The 20,412-nt window shown below is 35.2% G+C and overlaps 1 protein-coding gene and 1 non-coding gene across 2 annotated transcripts; one reads left to right on the top strand and one right to left on the bottom strand.

The window, feature by feature from the left end:
- The first annotated feature begins 1,961 nt into the window (after positions 1-1,961).
- Positions 1,962-20,087, top strand: LOC146141462 (uncharacterized). The gene is made up of 19 exons (XM_083390134.1): positions 1,962-2,071; positions 2,726-2,887; positions 3,654-3,776; positions 4,671-4,787; positions 6,286-6,399; positions 6,697-6,810; positions 10,617-10,730; positions 11,197-11,310; positions 12,429-12,554; positions 12,963-13,052; positions 13,506-13,624; positions 14,108-14,266; positions 14,660-14,757; positions 15,239-15,344; positions 16,291-16,494; positions 17,371-17,490; positions 18,377-18,505; positions 18,936-19,045; positions 19,862-20,087. The coding sequence occupies exons 1-19, from the start codon at positions 1,993-1,995 to the stop codon at positions 20,085-20,087; spliced, it is 2,424 nt and encodes an 807-aa protein (XP_083246260.1). The 5' UTR covers positions 1,962-1,992.
- On the bottom strand, positions 5,367-5,440 carry Trnat-cgu (transfer RNA threonine (anticodon CGU)). The gene has a single exon. It is a non-coding gene; the product is annotated as a tRNA-Thr (tRNA).
- Positions 20,088-20,412: the final 325 nt, after the last annotated feature.

Here is a 20,412-nt window from a genome sequence, read left to right as displayed (position 1 = left end):
GCTATTACATCGGATACCTGATACCATTCTATTATCGGACAAGTACCGATACTACCACTTGCCATCTGGTATTGGCCCTAATTTGATATTACCGGATACCCCTAATGAACATCACCTTAGATAACTAAAAATCAGTTTAATTTAAATTTTATTTGGTTTGCAAAATATATGCAAAAGCATTTGCGCGTCTGACTAAAAAAAAAACAAAAAAATGCTTTGGAAAGGTATGTTGCAAATAGCACGAAAACACCTAAACGTTACATGAACAGTCAACTCGTCACATACTTAACAGTCGAGTGATATTTTTATCGCGGCCCAATTGTTCTATAAATAGCTTTTGAAAGCATTGCCTTATCCTCGTGTTTATAACGTTATGTGACATATCATATTCGTTGTGCACACTAAGAATTTGTATTGCAAGACGCTATTTAATTAATAAATTTTTTTTTCTAATATTATTTGCTACAGTGGACAAAATCTTTTTTTTTAATTTTGTGTCCCAAAATTAATGTTTTTTTAAATTTTGTTAGGTTCAAAGGTTTCGTTTAACTTTAGTCGCCTTTAGCATTTTTGAATTCCCAAAGTTGTTCTTAATGTACACCCCAGGCAATTTGATTTCCTAACTTCTGTTTTTTTCCTCAAAAACGTAAAATAAAAGTGTTTTTACATTCGGTAAGTACATTCGACGGTAAAGATCTATTCAGTGTGGTTGTGACAACTTTTTATGCACATTTTACAAAAAACACTTAATAAACACTGGGGTTCTTAATTTTTTTACCACGGGCTATAATTCACCGTGGGACACGCGAAGCAAGAAAATTTCATGAATGACGTCATAAAAAGCCGTCACAATCAAATTGGCTTTCAGAAAATGCTGGTGATTTAAGTTAAATGGAATCTAAATACATTCAGTGCTAAAACGTTTTACGTTTAATTAAACTCTTTCTTTGAAATATTGATTAGGCCTAGTTCCTAAATATAAACTAATATTTCAATTTGGCCTTTATGGACCCCTAAAATTAGTTCACGAACCCCAAAGGGATCCGTGGACCCCAGTTTAAGAACCCCTGCAGTCTAACAAGAGTATTTCAATGAACAATCGAAGCGTTCTACACTCTCTGTCGGGGGCACAATCGCCGTTGTTTACGTTTATGACGTAACATACACGCAGGTTGCAACGTGACCTTCACCCAGCTGAACTTCTCTGTGGAGTATGTGATGTGCCCCGAAGGCTGCTGGCAACGCAATCCAGATATTTGCGGAAATGTGCTCTACGGCGAAAGTGGATCAGTGTGCAGGGCGGCAATACACTCCGGCGCTGCCGCAGGTTCGGCGTTGTTTTTTTTTTGTTCAATTTGGTTATTATCAGAACTGCATAATTGTACAATTTAGCGTCAAAACACAACTAGAAGTGTTTAAAAAGTTATAAAACAACTTTATCAAAAGCGCAGAGTTATTTTGTTTTTCTGTGTTTTTATTTATTTATTAACAGAGCTGCGAATTGCGCATTTATAACATCAACATTTTTTAAACAACTAAAAGTGTTTAAAAAGTCCTGAAACAACATTATTTATATATATTTATAAGTTTGGAACATTAGTATTTTGACTTTCAGTACAAAAATGAATCAGTATATAGACAAAAATCTAACTAAAATAAAGTTAAATATTACGCTAATTCAAAATAAAACTATAGATAACCGTAATTACATCTCACATAAACTATAAACTGAAGAATATAAACAGAAAGAACTAATAATCTGAAGATAATACAAACCTTGTATCATACGTCTTAACCAACATGATGTCGATCTACTCGACCTTTTTGGCTTTGTAATTCATTATCAAGCTATATTACAGATCCGCGCATAGTGTAGCCATATGATTATTGAGTTGACAAAATATTACAGTACATCAAAACCAAACTATAGATAACCGAACATGCTGTTGCTTTTTAGGAAACGGTGGAATCGTAAAAGTCTACAAAGCGGGTATGGCGGCACCTAGCGGACATATGAGCCATGGAATGAGCTCGAAAAATTGCTCAATGCAACAAACCTACTCCTTCAGCAGTAAGTGACACGTTTATAAAACCTTTTTTAAATTATACCGGGGAAGGGTTGCCACAAAATTTTACGAATCCAATTCAAAGACGTAATAAGAATATGAAAGCCAAAACAGAAGAAGATATCATGTTGAACATTTCGAATAAATCATAAGATGTTGGTTAGCTAGACTTTATAAGCATATTAAAGCTCATACAGAAGTAAGTAGCAATTTGAATGTTTCCACTAAATCCGTATGGTTGGAGGTCTTAGTTAGACATTGAATGAATATCAAAGCCCATACAGAGGTTGGTGTAATTTTGAACATTTGAAATTAATCTTAAGATAATGGCTGGAGGTTGTAGTAAGACTTAATAAGAATATCAAATCCCATACAGAAGTAGGTTTCATTTTGTTTCGAATAAATCTTTATTCATTTTTATTTTCAACATCTGATGTCTTACTACAACCTCCCGCTATCATGCTTGCAATTTCAAAGAAATATTAAATGCCATGGTCACCACAATTAAAAATATTTTGAAAATAGTATTTTTAACGTCGCATTCTAACCTCACCGCGGGCTAGTTGTTTTTAACACATACGTGGGTGTATCTTTCATTGTACACAGTTGTTTAACATCTATCGGCCACATTTGAATCCTTGTTATTTGTTACGTCACAGTGACTTGCGATACACCCGGGGATTCCCAATTCAACATCAACACAGTTAATTGTCCGTCGAACTGCGCAGGAACCTCCACTAAAGTTTGTGGAAGCCAAATTTATTCAGGAAGTTCCGCGGTTTGTAAGGCTGCTATCTACGCCGGGAAGACTACAGCTGCAGGTATTCAACAAGCCTTTTTAATATTAATAAATTTAAATATTCCACCAGCTTTTTTTTCCTGCTGCAAGCAAACATAGGCCTATTTTTTTTTTTTTCATTATTTGGAGTATGAATTTATAAAATATGAAAACCAGCTAGTCAAAATATATTAATTCAGGAAAGTTTCATACACTTTTTGAATAAATAATGAGCTACCATAAATAGTGCAACCTTCAGTGTAGTTACATCAGAATTAGATCTGCTAGTCTTTATACATTAACTTAACAAAGGGCTTCAGCAGTGAGCTAATTATCTATTTAAACCAAAATGCGGATGGACGTTGTTCTTGCATTAAAGCTTAAATCAGTTCACTTAAACGTCAGTAAATCGGACGCCATGTTTGGTACTAGGGCCATGTTGTGTCCGCCTAATTTATGCAGTTTAGTTTCTCTAGCTTGCAAGTTTTTGACACAACGATGTAAAAGAAACACACTTTAAACCTCGGTATCGTTGTCAGGATATTTACAGTTATAATTTTATCCTTTAAAATAGAAAAAAAGCAGTCAACAAGTCTTGTGACTGTAATTGAAAAAAAACTGTGGTTTGAAGTTTGCGAACATTAAATTCAGTTTTAAATTAAGTAGCTCAACTATAGATAAGAGCTGGATTTGATCAGTACCTTGCTTGTTTCATTATAAACAAGGTGAAATTGAATGCAGTTAACAATAAAACAACATTCCTAATCGGTTGATTAATTTAATGCTAACTTAGTATTTTGAATTTGTAGGTGGAAAGGTAGTATTCTACCGCGTGACGAAACAACCAAGTTACGCCTCATCAACCCCGCAAAACGGGGTCACGATCTCTAACAGCTGCCCAGCGTCAGATTTCGCCTTCACCTTTGAACCAAGTAAGCATTATTGTGACGCATGTGATTGTGAGGTAAGAAAACGAAAACAGGGATTTAAGGCGCAAAAGGGATTTAAGGCGGGCTATACACCAATGTTGTAAACAAGTCATTTAAAAATAACTTAAGTCAAATGATTTGTAAAATAACTAAGTCCCACTCTAGTCGTTCGTAAAATACCTTAGGTCCCAGTCAAGTCTTTTGTAAAATGACCTAAATCCCAGTCAGGTGATTTGTAAAATAACTGAAGTCCCAGTCAAGTGATTTGTAAAATAACTTAAGTCCCAGTCAAGTGATTTGTAAAATAACTTAAGTCCCAGTCAAATGATTTGTAAAATAACTGAAGTCCCAGTCAAGTGATTTGTAAAATAACTTAAGTCCCAGTCAAGTGATTTGTAAAATATCTTAAGTTCGAGTTAATTGATTTTGAAATAACTCAAGTTCCAGTCAGGTTTTTGTGAAAAACTCCCAGTCAAAGTCATCAGTTGCCCAAGTCTACTTTAAGTCACGTTTTGTCATAAATAAAAACTTAAAACTAATTGTCTTACGGATATATGACTATTCTTAAGTTTTGCACATTGCTACCATTATTTGAGATACAAGCAACGAATTGCTTGCTATGTGTTTGCGTTTATGTTATTTTTTGAGTCGGACGAGTTTACCATTTCTAAATTAACGTTTTATTTTTTTGACAAGAACTTAAATTAGACTTGTTCTAATTATGACCTGACTGGTAGACTTGTTATTACTCAAAATGACTTGACTTGAGTTTGTCCAAAAAGACTTTGACTTGGAATTAAGTCTTTTCACAAATGACTTGACTGGGACTTCAGTTATTTCAATATGACTTGTTTAGACAACGTAGAAAAGCAACTCACCGCTATTTTATCGTTCTAGAGAGAGACATCTGCCTCAACAACGTTCAGTGTTTGAATGGAGCGAGCTGCATGGACGGGGTCAACACTTTCCACTGCTTTTGTGCACCAGGATTCGAGGGAAAATACTGCCAGAACAGTAAGTACACACTTCTAGAGATAGACCGAAAGCCATTGCAGACTCACCGAATCTGTCGACCAATGATCTAAGCAAGACAGGCTAGAAAAATAAATACCATGCAGTGAGGTTCGAACTAACGACCTCCGGTCATTGATCGGTGTATTTATTATACGTAAGGCGTAATAGTTGGTCAAAAAGCGGCTTCAGAAGGGCTAGTTAACAATTGCTAAACAAATATGTGCATTAAACCAGTATTTCGTATTAATAACTAGTGATACGTAAGCCTTAAAGTTGGTCAAAATCAGCTTCAGAAGGGCTAGATCACAGTTGTTAAAACACATATGTGTGAGCATCTTTCACTTCTAGAGATGGCCGATATTATTGGATAGGAGCCGATTTTTTATTAAAAAGATAATTTACTTTAGTTGGAGGGTCACGAATGTTCTAAATTTAAATATTGTAGGAAAATGGGTGAGTTGTACTAATTTAACTTTTTGGGCCAAAGTAGTAGATTCACTAATGAACTAAGCTGTACACCGAACGGACTCCTCGAATCTAACGATAAATAATGCAAGGAGGACAGGTCAAAAAAACACTAGCCTGTTGTGAGGTTCGAACTCACGACCTCGGTCATACGGGGACCGTAACTCTACCAACTGAGCTACACAGGCTCAGAGGGAAGCAAGTCGTGAAATATTTTGCCAAATGCTTGCTACATTCTGTTATGGTCCCCATATGAGGGACACTTCCAGTACGGCCGGAGGTCGTGAGTTCGAACCTCACCGCAGGCTAGTTTCTAGTCTGCCTTGCTTGCATCATTGATCGACAGATTCGGTAAGTCTGCGATGTCTTTCGGTGTACTATTGAGACGTAAGCCGTAATTGTTGGTCAAAAAGGCGGGTTCTGGAGGGGCTAGATGACAGTTGTTCAACACATATGTGTGTGTGAGTGTATCATTATTGATCGATTCGGTTAGTCTGCGATGGTGTACTATATTGAAACGTAATCGTTGGTCAAAAACCAGCTTCAGAGGGACTAGATCAGTGATTCTCAACCGCGGCTCTCAACTGTACATTTTGCGGCTCTCACTAAAAAGTAGCAGAATTGCAACAAAGAAAGTAAAATAAATTAAAAGTGAATGAATTTGATCAGAAAGGATCCCGAGTACGAAGTACTAATGTTCCCGGGTTACTTTCGTCCGGCTCTTTAAAATAATTTTGTGGTTTGTGACGTCATAATATATTTAGTCTTGATCAACAAGCAATAGCTTTTTCAACAGTGTTAATTAGTTAGCCTTGCTAGCGTAATGTATTTTTGTTGTTTTCTTGTTTCTTTCTTAATGTTTTTTTAATCATATGCCTTTTTTATGCGGCTCCTTGCAAACTTTATAGGTTTGAAATGCGGCTCTGGTTCTAAAAAAGGTTGAGAATCACAGTTGTTAAACACATATGTGTGTGTATCGTTCATCTAAACTAAACTGATTTGGAACTAAATGTTTTGCTGTATATTTTTGCAGATACAGACGACTGTGTAATCAGCCCGTGTCAGAACAACGGAACTTGTGTTGATAAAGTGAATTCCTACAAGTGTGACTGCACTTATGGCTACAATGACACAAACTGCACTAACTGTGAGTTGAAATGTAATCTGGAACTAAGGGTATTGTATTTGCAAGCTAAATAAGGATATCTGAATGTTTATAAACAATATACCTCCGCACCATTGCAAGCAAACGACGACAATGACTTAAAATAAAGTAAATATTCTTTAGACTTTTCGGTCGTTAATAAGTCATTTGTTTTGTAACAAATTTCGACGGAGTCGGGCTCGGGTTACTTTAAACCGACTTTTCAACCCTGCCAAGAAACATAGGTAGACTTAATAGCCTAAAAACGATGCTTTTGTTATAACGTGTTACTTCTCGCAGTTATTGGCCAGTGTGTCGACTCGCCCTGCCAACACGGCAACTGTTCACATGGAACCAAGACCGACTACAACTGCACATGCGATCCTGGCTGGGAAGGAAAGAACTGCTCTATCGGTAAGCACAGCCAGGGAGACCGGATCGGACTTTTTAAGGCCAAATCTAGATTTTTGGCCTTTTTTACGGCCAAAAAACAAAAATTTGGCCTTTTTACGGTCAAAAACTAGAAATTAAGCCTTTTTACGACCAAAAAACAGACATTTGGCCTTTTCATTGCCAAAAACTTTTTGGCATTTTATAGTTAAATTAGCACTACACACACTTTTAGCAAAAAAACTTATTGAAATATCAATTTTTTATTCATATTTTCTTCCAAAAGGGAGAGAGCTGAATTTCTGAATTGAAATCAAGAAAAGTTTGAAAATTTCAAATCTCTAACGTAAATATTAGTTGCTGTTTAAGAAACTTTTAAATTTGAAAGGTCATACGGTATGTCGAACCTAAGCAGTTATGAATTATTAAAGAATAGTCCGATTGGTATTTACTACAAGCGATGGCTCTTGTTGAACTTCAAAAAAAATTTGTCAAAGTAACTTTATTATTATTTTCAACTAATAAACGCCTTAATAAATATCTAAATTTTCCAATCTGAGTAAATGATTTTACAAATTAGCATACAGCGCTTTTGGCTAAGATCATTCACTTTAACATATTTGTTTTTGTTGCAAAACGCTGCTATACAACCTAGTAGCTGTTACTTTAAGCGGAAATTGCAGTGACGCCACTGTAGCTGCTCTAGTGGCGCGTAAGAGGAGCACTTATCGACAGGACGAATCAATTAGTAAAGGGAATTTCACCATGGGTGGTCGATTGGGGCTGTTAATGATGTTTACCTCACGTAAACCTACACTGGTTGTAGCACTGAACATGTGATAATAGAAATCAGCTTGAACCTTGCAAAATAAAAGCCGACCTTAATTCCTAATCATTAATAGTTCAAAATTCTCTAGCAAATCTAGCAATACAGGTCAGACACAATAAACAGATCTTAATATATATTTGCTAAAGTATTTTGCTAGTGCCCACTCTGTTTGATTGGCATATTTAAAAATTGAGATCAAAAATGACCAAATATTTGCGATTAGCATTTTGCACAACTGTTTGTTTATCAAAGTCACTGTTGTAAACCTGTCATTTTGAAATGACTAACTTTATTTCCAACAGCACATATCTTTTAAAATACCGTTAATTTGACTGACGTCTAATATAGGCCATGTAAGTCAAAGTAGGAATATTCCTGTAAATTATCAAGTAAACCCCTTGATATTCGAATACTCGGTTATTGTAAAAAAAAACACATGATATTAAAAAGAAAAAAAATTTTGTAAAGTTTGTCAACACCCTTAAGTAAACCAACTCTGTTTTATAGACATATTATAAAAAATAGATCAGATCAAAATGACTAAAACTTTACGATGGGCATTCGCACAATTAGGTCATCCGTAGTAAGAATATAAAAGCCCATACCGAAGTAGAGTTGGATCAATTACATTAATTTAGTTTAATTGCAATTACAATTACACACTTAAATGTTTCACATACATTACAATTACTTCGTGCTGAAAATATCAAATTACAGATGACATTTTAACGTTTTGAATAATCTGTTTTCATTTTGAACACAGTAAGAAGGTACTGTCGCTGTGATGTCAGAATTAAAAAAAACTTACTATTTTTTTATAAAATTTGTGAACAGCAAGTCTTTTACTTCCAAAAAAACTGTTCCAGAGTTTGTCGGTTTTCTAAATGACTCAAGGGTAATTTTGCACGAATATAGGCGTTCTCGTCTAGCTATAAGCTTAAACGCTACAAATTTAGTCGACAATTTACTGTTTAGGTGAAAGAAACACCACCTTTGATACAGGGTTGCCAGATGAAAAAAATAAAAAAGCCAAACTTACTCTAAAAAAAGGCCAAAAAAAGTCAAATCTGCTACAAACTCTAACAAGCCTATGTTTTTCCTTAACTAAATGAAAAATGCAATAAATAGTCATGCTGCTACTCTGAATTTCTCTTTTCGTGGCAAATTTTCTTAATTTTTTTCTCTTTTTGTGATAGTTTTTGGAATTTTTTTCTTTTTTTGTGTTAGTTTGATCTCTTCTTAACATAACACTCATGACATTTTGGAATGAGACGAAAAAAGCCTAAAAATGCCAAATTTCATTTTGGATTTTTTTTTGAAAAAATAAAATCCAAAGAGGTTCAAAAAAAGCCTAAATTTTCAAATTTGGCTTTAAAAAATCCTAACTGGCAACCCTGCCTTGATACTAAACAATAGTGTTGAAATGACTTAAGTCAATGACCGATTAAGTGCGCCATTTTTTAAGTGTGTTGACTCGTCTTAGATATTTTGGCCAAACGAATTAAAAAAGAAATGAAGTGTTTCATTGTGAATTTTTTTTTCAGAAAATTGGGTTATATATTCGATTTCTTTAAGTAAAACAATTTGATTTCTATAAGTTGCGTTTTCGTTATTTTTTTATAAAGGCATTTCTCATAATCGAAAGAGTGTACCAATTGCAATAGTTTTTTATTTTTATTTTTATAACAAAGACTTGACTTGACTTGGGCAAACTGATGACTTGGTCTAGGACTTTAATTATTTCAAAATGACTTTACTGGAACTTAAGTAATTTCAAAAAACGGCTTGACTGGGTATCAAGTCATTTGAAATGACTTGACTGGGACTTAAATCATTTCAAAATGACTATACTTGGACTTAATTCATTTCGAAATAGCTTGAATGGGACTTAAGTCATTTCAAAATTACTCGACTTGGATTTAAATTATTTTAAAATGACTTTATTGGTACTTAAGCCGTTTCAAAATGACTTGGACTCGACCTATATTTGGCAGCATGGTGCAATCACCGCGTGCGCGATTATAATGTTACAAATGGTCTATATGACGTAACAACCAATTCTTGCTCCCTACATTCTGGCGCTTAGCGTTGCAAATTAGCGAGGCGTCGATTGCTACGATCCTTTATTGACAACAATGGCCCCGAACAATGAACGCACTCAGCGGATATTTGAATGATGCAACTGGCCACGTACAGGTTATGACGTCATAATGGAGATTGTGACGAGACACCCGAAACCTTGCGCGCCGAATCTGTACTTCCGTGTTCTAGCGTTAGGTTCGGGAGAAAAATAAGTGTTATCACGATTTCTAGCAGATTTTAAATGTTTGTAAACTGAATGCACTCAACCAACTTCAAATTTATCTCGTGTACACATTGGTTTGTGTGTTACTGCATGTTTTATAACGTACATAAGTATAATTAGTGTATCACTGTTCCAAGGCTTTATGAGAGCAAGTCAATTTGAAGTTAACTGGTAAACTATTAAAATTGGTTATCTCTTCTGATTATTATTTAACTACAATTCAACTTAAAGATAGCACAAACGCAATATGCAACAATCAAATTGTTTAATGCGCAAAACTTTAGCTAAATTTTACTGAAAACCACTTCTTTAAAACCCAAGGTATTTGACATCACTGATTTTGAATAACTTAAGTCACTGTTTTCCACTAAATTGACTTGGCTAGAATTTTTGTGGCAAATGACTTGACTTAAGAGATTCCAGAAATGTTTTCGTTTAACGTTTATTATAAACGAGGCTATGTATCTAAATTTTTGCTGTAAACGGTGTCATGATAAAAGTTTTTTTAGTTCGTAAGACTGTTGTTAAATCAATAAAAAAAAACGGTGATACCTGATTTCCAGATTCACAACTAGACAATCAGTTTTCAATCGAACTATACTCACTAAGTCTTAACTATACTCGGTGTCATTTAGTTGATTGATCATAACTACAACCTCCAGCTATTATGCTTTCAAACGAAATATTTCTGTTTAGATATCAACGAGTGTTTGTCTGATCCGTGCAAGAACAGCGGAACATGTACTGACAAAGTAAACGGATACACTTGTTCTTGTGTCCTGGGATACATGGGTGCTGATTGCGGGAACGGTAACTTACCTTTTGTGAACGAAAGTCGCAATCTGGAAGCTTGGACAACTAGATTTGATTTGCTTTAGCTTTTTAAAAGAGATTGGAATTAAAATTTTAGATGATTCAAGTTTATTTATGTTAGTATAGGTTTAAACATACCGGATTCGCAAAACTAGAAAAAAAACTCTTATGGGAACTTGAACTGCATTTTATTTAGACAATAAATTTACTTTAAATCGCAATTTGTTCTCATAAAGGGTGTAAATGGAAAATTATTTTCTTTGGCATATCTTTCGAAAAAAATCATTTTTTGGCATAACCTTTTCTGATAAAAATCATAAAAGTCGAAAGACATTTAATTCAAGTTGGACGACTACCTATACCACCCTAGTATCGGACGAGTACCGATACCACTTGGCATCGGGTATCGGCTCCGATCTCATGTTATCGTACAATTTCAAACGCAACTTACGTATTTGTTTAGAAACCATCGAATGTTCGCACAACCTTTGCAAGAACGGTGGAACCTGTGTCGACCTGGTTGCTGACTACAGCTGCACTTGTCCAAATGGCTTCACAGGTCGTAACTGCGAAAAAGGTATAAGGCTGGTAGCAATTTGAATGTTTAGTTTATCATTTCTCTTTATTTATCTTTAACTTGTCAGTATTATGGGCTTGGATGTCCTTTCTACTTCTGGAGTTTGAAATTGTAGGAATTTTTTAAGGGTCCGTTATTTCACCTACGTTCGACCATAAACAATGGATGTAGCTCTACGTACACAAAATGCCTTCTTGAAAGAATGTGAGCCGTTAGTGCTGGCCAATACGACTCCAGAAGGGCTTGGTCACAGTATTCACATTGTGTATATGAACGTTTCAGTTCTTATTTGTATTATATTTGGTAGTTTAGCTATAGAAATTACGAACAAGTTGTGGAGGCAGTCAGTTGTGAAATACCATGATAGGAATTTAAAACGTACGACTCCAGAATGTCTTGATTATGGGAACATACATTGTGTGTATGTACGACTTTTATGTTTCAGTTCAACGCCGTTATACCCAAATGCTCGCGGACAGTTTTAATAAATTAAAATGGTTTGCATCCTCACATGTTTGAAATTGCCTGGACTATTAAGTAATTGAATATTATTATAGCCACATTGTTTAACGTGTTGATAAGCACGTAACACACATCCTGAATAAGAAATCTTAAATGTGTACTCAACATTACGCAGTCACGAAATTACTTTTAAGAACTTACATCTACTTGGGTACACTATGTACAGTACACCGATCTGTAATGTAGCTTGATAATGAATTTTAAATCCGAAAAGGTCGAGTAGATCGACATCATCGTGATTAAGACGTTCCGATGTGCACTTGTATCATTATCAAATTTATCAGTTAATGTAACTAAAGTATATTAAAGTAATTCAAGCATAAAAAGGTGGGACGCAATTGTTATCATTCTGACTGAGACCCTTTTTTTTTTTTGATGATTTGAATTACTCGTCAGTTACATTTACTTATAATGACTCAAGCTCGTATCAAACGCGGGAAAAAAGTGAATCTGAAATAATGAGGATATGAAACAAAGAGGGATCGTAATAAGCGCTTTTGAAGTTAGATAGATCAGATCATGTTTTTTCGTTGCCTATAAACAAACATAAATTATCCTAATTACAACAAATATTTTACCTCTCTGCCGCCACCTAGTGCCCGACTATTGTCTGAACAACGATTGCGTGGAGACGGCGACCTGCTCCCCCGATACCGCCACTGGAGGGCACACCTGTAACTGTCTACCTGGTTACCATGGCGACGGAAAGACGCTGTGCACGCGTGAGAATTGTTATTGATTAAATATAAAAAATAAAATTATGAAAGAATACCAATTTTTGGGAAAACTTTTTATGATTTTTTACCTTTTTGTTAAAAACAAATTTTCAATTCAGATTTTTTTCATTTTACTGCGGTTGTTTAAATCCTGTTTTAAATTTTCGACTATCTTTCATTTACTAAAAACAGTTGTTTAGTTAAATACTTTTGACCTATACAATGAACTAGTTAGAATGTATATTTTACAACTTTTTACTGATGAAGAAAGTATTGTTTTTATAGCAATAATCCGTAATATCAAGTTGTAAAAATTCTTAGGTTCAATAGATAAACTGTTGCTATCAGGCATAACAATAGTCAAACAACAGCTGGTAATTGGATTTAATTTTAATTTTTTGTTGATTTTTCTAGTTTCTTGCGTCCAAGCTGACGTCGGTAATTACACGTTTAATGAGACTCTGGTTGGTCAAACCGCCTTATCCCAACAAAAGTGCACGGATGGTAAGTGTAGGGGGAAAAAATAAAGAATTAGCGATGCTTGAAAACTTAATTTTTTAAAACTCATACATAAACATACATAGCTTTTCGAAAGTCATGCAGACGGTTACACAACCATAGCAGATTTTTTGGGTCGTTTCGTTTATTTTAGGCCGTTTTTCCAGGGTTCAAAAAGTTCGTTTTTGCAAATTCGCCTTACCGCTAAATGTGACGTCACGTTAACTTTGTGCTTTTTTTAGGTATCCTGTTGTGATATTATAGAAATAATTACACTTTAAGCTTCTATAACAAGTTAGAACCACATTCTGAGGTGGACCTCGTTCTATTGCACAATGACGTTTTATGCAGAGCAATGTCGATAATACTAACCACAGTTCAAACTATTTTCCCATACTTGAAATCTCTTTTATATATTTATTTTCGACTCGAGTTTCACGATTTCTTGCGTTTTTTTAGGCCGCTCGATCGCGTCGAGCTCTTGTGAGCAAACAACCAACCCGAACGTCGCCACCGCCGACTTCACCGCACCAATCGTTGTGCCTTGCGCCGCCACCGCAGCAAGTGTTCTTACAAACGTGAGTTTTTTAGGTTTTGTATCGGACGACTTTAGAAGTGACCGATTAGATGATTTACCATTAACCTAAAATTTAAACAAATATTTACTAAAAACTTTAATTTCTAAAACTTTTCCATAAAAAGTTGTATTTTATTCACTACTGCTTTACACACAAAATAGTTAAATGAAGAAAAAATTTAATTAACCTAATGTATTATACTTTTTACCATGTTCAAAATGTTAAAATATTTCTTCAAATGTTGTTTCAATTAAAACTTTGTTCCAATCACTTAATAATTGACCCAATTTTTTTGAAAAAAATTTAATCACTAAGTAACGCAAACCTTTTCACACCTAAAAAACTTCAATGTTAAAAAACACTTTTTTAACTTAATTTAAAACTTTTGTGAACTATATTTTTACTTCAAACTTTAACTCGAGTGATCAACTAACTTTATATGAAAAAAATATTATCACCACCAATGTGTTTACACCGCTTCAGGTAACGACCACAGGCAGCGCCGCAAACGTCACAAGCAAACAGGTCGACGTCACAATCGCCAAGTTGTTCACTGTGACGTCAAACTCGACTAACGTGACGCAAGCGGACAGCAGCCGAACACTACAAGTTCTCGACTATTACACAAAAGCAACCGTGAAGGTTTGTGTAATGTACAGGGTTGTAAATAAGTCATTTTGAAATGACTCAAGTCCAAGTCAAGTCTTTGGATAAAAAGAAGTCAAGTCAAAAAATAAAATTTGCAAACATCTCCTATCCTGAGGCAAAACTTAAAATAAAAAACAAAGCGCAACATACAGCAATCAAATTGTTTTTTACTAGAACGTTACTAGAACGTACGTATAACATCAAAGCTCTTGTGACCTAATTTTCTTCACTGAAAATTTTGTAAGGTCCCTCTCTGATAAAAATCAGTGTTTATGTCATCTTCATTTGCAAAACAGCTCATAGCTTTTTCTCGCTGAACAACAAAGTAACTTACTTTTATGAGATGTACCTAAGTGGGATTCGAACCGCCAACCCTTGTTCTTTCAGATTCCCGCTTCCACCCTGTACAATACGATCGCAGTCGTTAGCGTTATATCGGGAACCTTGACGTCACAGAATGACACGTCACAACAAACAAAAGCAACGTGAGTCAGTGATATAAAGCGTTTTTAAGTGTCTAGCATAACTTAAAGTTTAAATTACAAATCATGAAGGTATTTATTGATTTTATATATTTGACTACCTAACCTATCCTATCCACGTTAAATACAATTATGTGAGAATAATAAACTTAATAATCCGGTAGAAGCGTTTTTACCGTTGCTTTCTGGCATTGTGTCAATTATAAAATTGTTCGGCCATATTTTTTAAAATAAATGTTCGAATAAAGCTTCGATAACCTAAACCGGAAATATTAATAAGGGAAATGATTATCGACAAATTAGCCTGCGATTGCTTTCGGTGTTCTATGGTCGGACATGTGTTCATAGAAAACTTTTTTAAAACGAGAAGAGAGTTCAAAAGCTATATGTTTCATCAACTTCAACACCAATGACGCCTTTATTGCGTCATAATGACCATTACGTCACAGCCGCGTCAGAACACCTCCATTTTTCGTGATTTTAGGGAGACGGCGAAACTACGCAATGTGATCAGAAGTTTCTCGAAAAAGGTGACTTTGCCTCCGAACCAACACAGCCTGACCTTGACCACCAAGGATACAAAACTGCAGGTGAGGTAAACCCTAATACACACAGACATACCGACACACAAACACACACAAATACACGAGGTACCCCGAATACGTACAGATACATAGACACAAAGACATACACAGAGATACTTACCCTACACATAGACGTACAAGCAGGCACACAGACATACACATCCATTAATACAGTGATTTTCAATCGGGTGTATTGTACATACCAGGGTGTCCCAGAATTTTTAAAGGGTGCGCCACATTAAAAGGCAGTGCTGGGGTGTACGAGATACCGCATTGCAACAAGCTTATAATCAGGTATCATAATAAATAAACAGGTTTATTACCAGAGTGACTGGTACACGACACAACAGGTATTTAAGCGTACAATAGCTGGTAAAATTCTACATTCTATATGTGACATCATAATCAACATTTCTCTTGATAATCGTTATTGTGAGGTACAAACTAGTTCTTCGTCATAAGTAACGGTTAATAGTTCTTTTTGCAGCACAACAGTGTACATGCTTCTATAAGTTCAATGCATTGTGTAGACAGGGGTGTACAAGTTCTTCAGTGAACGTACAAGTGTGTACTGTTCCAAAAGATTGACAAGCACTGCCTTAATACCTGCAAACACAAAGATAAACAGGCAAACATATCTTGTATACCAACACACAGACACACAAACACACGTACACCAAAAGACAAGGACACACAAAATCACCACAAACAAACATGCGGACACACGAGCAAGACATTTAAAGATCATTGTTTTCACAAAAAGCCTTTATATAACTATGATAATGAGAAAGGGCTTCCAAAACTTTTGTCCAAATCGTGTATTTTTTGCTTGGTTGAGCACAGTAATGACGTCATTTGGTATCGCAATGAGTCGCGATACTTGTCATCCAAAATATCGTGTATCGGTATAGGAATAAAATATCGGTTATCGGTAATCTCTTATGTTCAACAGATCTCAATTCCTAAGAACATCACAGTGGGCGGGGTCACGACCTTTCAACCGGTGACCTTTCAATCCGAGGCCAAGGGTAAAAGTGTTCCGGTGAACGCAACCATTCCAGGGAGTGTATTCGAAGGTTTGCCGAAAAACGTCAGGATTTCGTTCGTCCTTTTCTACGACAAGAACCTCTACCCGACCAAACAACACGTGACCGATGTAAGCAGGGGGCGAAATTATCACTTTAACACATGCACAAAGGTCGAAACAAAATAAATCTAGGTGTTTCGGAGGTTGTAGGTTAAAATATATTATTTAGTGAGTTTTTTTAGGTTTTTTTGGGATAAATTCAAAAACATCTTGCATTTTAACAAGTATTAATATCAACATTTTGTTGCTCACAGAATTCAAATTAATATGTTATCTAATTTTGTGGTTTGGGCTAAATTATTACATTCTTAAATTTCCACAGGGAATAAAATAATGAATTACGCAAACTTACCACAAAAAAATTAATAAAAAAAAATTTGAACAATTTTTTCAACCCCCCCCCCCAAAAAAAAATCTAGATGTTTTGGAGATTTAACGTCGTTAAACTATGCTGGTTCTTGGGCTTTTGAGACTTGTTAGACAAATTTTGAAAATTATTTTTTTTTTCTTCTGTAAGTTGCTTGGTTTGTGCAATTTGGAAGAAAATGAATTTCCATAGGGCTAAAATAATTAATTAGGCACAAAGGTCGAAATTAAGCGGTTCATAGGCGAAGTTATCACTTTATATTAAGCACAGAAGTTGAAATGAAATAAATCTAGGTTTGTGTTTTTTTTTGTTGAAACTTATATATTCTCGTATTTCCGCAAGGGTTAAAATTAATGAGTTATTCGATTTTTGTGTTTCAGGGAAATTAATAAATTTTTGGAAATTAGTGATTTTACTAATATTGTCTTAAATTGTTAGTAATAGTCGTATGTGATACTTGCAAGGTTGAAATAGATAAGTTTCTGTAACTTTGGAAAATAAGCTTCCAGAGAGGCTTTTTAAAATAATATAATGCCTGGTAACAACAGTTTATTAAAAACAACTTTAACTTTGTTCAGATTATCATGATAACTCTCGGGAACTTTACGAACCTTCCAAACAAAAAAGACGTGATAACCTCCTTCAATGTGAGCAAGTCCAACCCGGACGGACAAATCATAAGCAAAGACTCAACCAAGGTAGCTTCAAATTTTGTGACGTCACTACTGCATGACGTTACCATATGTGGCATCATTACTATCGCAAGTTTTGTAAACGACCTGACTTGGCTTAAGTCCATATTTTCAAGAGATTTATGAGTCACTTAAGTTAAGTCATTTAACACAGGAACGGTAAGTCAATTCGAATGATTTAAAAAATTTAAGTGCACTTAAGTCCCGAATTTCAAATGATAAGAATTCACTTAAGTGCACTCAAATTCCTGCTTTCAAATTACTTGACTACGCTTAAGTGCACTTAAATCTATACATTCAAATGACTTGACTACACTTAAGTGCACTTAAATCTATATATTCTAATTACTTGACTACACTTAAGTGCACTTAAATCTATATATTCAAATTACTTGACTACACTTAAGTGCACTTAAATCTATATATTCTAATTACTTGACTACACTTAAGTGCACTTAAATCTATATATTCTAATTACTTGACTACACTTAAGTGCACTTAAATCTATATATTCAAATTACTTGACTACACTTAAGTGCACTTAAATCTATATATTCGAATGACTTGACTTGACAAGTAGTTTGACCAAAATGAATAAAATTAATGTGAATCTCAAAAAAAATCGACAAATTCCAAAATAAGTAATTTTCTTTACTTTGACCTGACGAAGCACGCTTGTGTGAAAGCTTGTCGAGATTGTGTTAAAATTGATCGCTAAAGACTGCCTGATTTCCACTACTTGATGTGTACAATATGTTATAGGAGAACCTATTAATGAGATAACAAGCGAAATAAATTTATGATCACTACTTGTTCTGCCAATGGTTTCAGATACAGTAAAATAATTAAAAAAAGGTTCCATAAAAATTGACGGAGATGTTTTTGATTTCAGCGAAATTTCACAATCCATTACTGCACGATTTGGAACGAAAAACTGGCCGAGTTTGAACGAATTCGATCGGCCAGCATCGGCGCCAAAGAGTGTCCTTCTAACATGCTGGGGAGCTTTTCAACATTGTTTGTAAGTCTGTCTCTTTTTTGTAGCATAACAGCTGGAGGTTTAACGTAAGCCGTAGAACAAATATCAAAGCCCATACAGAAGTAGGTAGCATTTTTGCTGGGTAGCTTCTCAACATTGTTTGTAAGTCTGTCACATTTTTGTTATATGACAAATATGTAGTAAGCAGTAGGAATATTAAAGCCCATACAGACGTAGGTAGCATTTTAAACGTTTTAAATAAATCTTAAGATAATGGTTAATGGTTGTAGTGAGACGTAGAATGAATATGAATTTGAATATGAAATCTGATTCTAACTACAACCTCCAGTCATCATCTTAGGATTTATTCCGAAGATTTACAAAATGCCGCCCACTTCTGTATGGGCTTCGATATTGATTCTCCAATTCATTCTTTACCATTGTTACGTTTCAATTGTTCGACTGTTGACAGCGTTCCGAGGTCCTTCCATCTGCGGGAGCGCTCACAATTTTCACCTATATCGGACTTGGCATTTCTACAGTTGGACTCCTGATAACTTTCTGTGTCTATGTCTGTGTACCGTAAGTTTTATTTTAACCTGTGTTTGCCAAGCAAAAAAATGGGTCCAGAAATTGGGGCAAGGCATTTTTTTAAACCAGGAAAAAAATTGGGTAAAATAATTTGGTCATGGTGTTTTTTGGGCTCGGGAAAAATGGGCTCAAGGCTTTTATTTGGTCTAGGCCAGGAAAACAATGGGTAAAAACATGGTTTTAAGGCATTAATTGGTTCCAGAAAAAAAAAAGTCAAAAAATGGTTAAGGATGGCCGATATGAGCAGAACCTGACTGAGTTTTAGCGCAATACCCAAGAGAGCAAAACCAAACTGACTTAAAAGTAGCAAAACTAGATTAATAAGTATAGCAAACGTAATAATAACTACATCGTTCGTGACGTAACAGTGCATGACAATTGAAGGTGTGGCATGCCTGTGATCGACTGATTTGGCAATGCTCATAAATGCTACAAAACAAATTATTAAGAGTAAAATATTTATATATTTTATGAGGGGCATGGCCCCTGTGGCCCCCTGGCTACGCCTATGCCTGATTACCCTATTAAGAATTGGACAAATACAGCCATTTACAAAAATTACCACCTAAGCCGGACGAAAGGGTCAAATAGAAAGCAAACCATGTGCCCTTTCGCACAACCGTGCTTTATCAGGTCAAAGTAGAAAATCATGTGGAAAGTAGCCAAGTTATTTACTTTGGCCTAATAACGCGAAAGTTTGTCAAGAATTCGATACAATTTGTTTTATATACTGCCAACTGATTACCATCTTTAGACTTAGACAAATAGGACAATTTGCAAAGATTAACACCTAACATTCTTCCACAGAGAGCTTCGAAGCCGCCAGCCTACCCTCTACCTAGCAAACACGTGCGTCGCGTTGCTAGCAGTTAACCTTACCTTTTTGTTCGGGGTCACCAATGTGGGCCACACATCTCTCTGCTACTTCAACACAGTAGTTCTCCACTATTTCCTGCTGGTTGCGTGGTGCTGGATGGCTGCAAATGGACTCAACATGTACCGCGTGCTCGTCAAGGTGAGGTCTGTAATGTAGCTTGATAATTACTGCCAAAGCCAAAAAGGTCGATATCTAACAGATTAAGTAAAGGAGATATTTAGTTTTAATTTTTCACACAAGCATTAGCGGAGCAGTGTTCTAACCTGCTGCCAATTTGTCTTCGATTCAACGTTATTTTTATATTTCTAAACAAGATAGCTTGCCCTTAAAATATAATTCATAGAAATTATAATTGAAAATATAATTCAATCCAATTAAGAGACGAAAATGCCTTTTTTGCGAAATATATATCTCTGCACAATGCATGAAAAATGACATAATTTAATAACGACAGAAAGCCTAAATAACACTTAATTTTCTC

This window comes from Ascidiella aspersa, chromosome 5 (genome assembly GCF_963924565.1).
Source record: "Ascidiella aspersa chromosome 5, kaAscAspe10.2, whole genome shotgun sequence".
NCBI classification, from domain to species: domain Eukaryota; kingdom Metazoa; phylum Chordata; class Ascidiacea; order Phlebobranchia; family Ascidiidae; genus Ascidiella; species Ascidiella aspersa.
This window is presented reverse-complemented; position numbering and strand designations above follow the sequence as displayed.

Excerpts from the sequence above, each read along its gene's own strand:
- LOC146141462 (XM_083390134.1), top strand. The coding sequence starts at position 1,993 with ATGGCGGCACCTAGCGGACATATGAGCCATGGAATGAGCTCGAAAAAT. Across the intron at positions 11,311-12,428 it reads AGGTCGTAACTGCGAAAAAG|TGCCCGACTATTGTCTGAAC; the intron begins GTATAAGGCTGG and ends GCCGCCACCTAG. Across the intron at positions 14,267-14,659 it reads ACACAAAAGCAACCGTGAAG|ATTCCCGCTTCCACCCTGTA; the intron begins GTTTGTGTAATG and ends TTGTTCTTTCAG.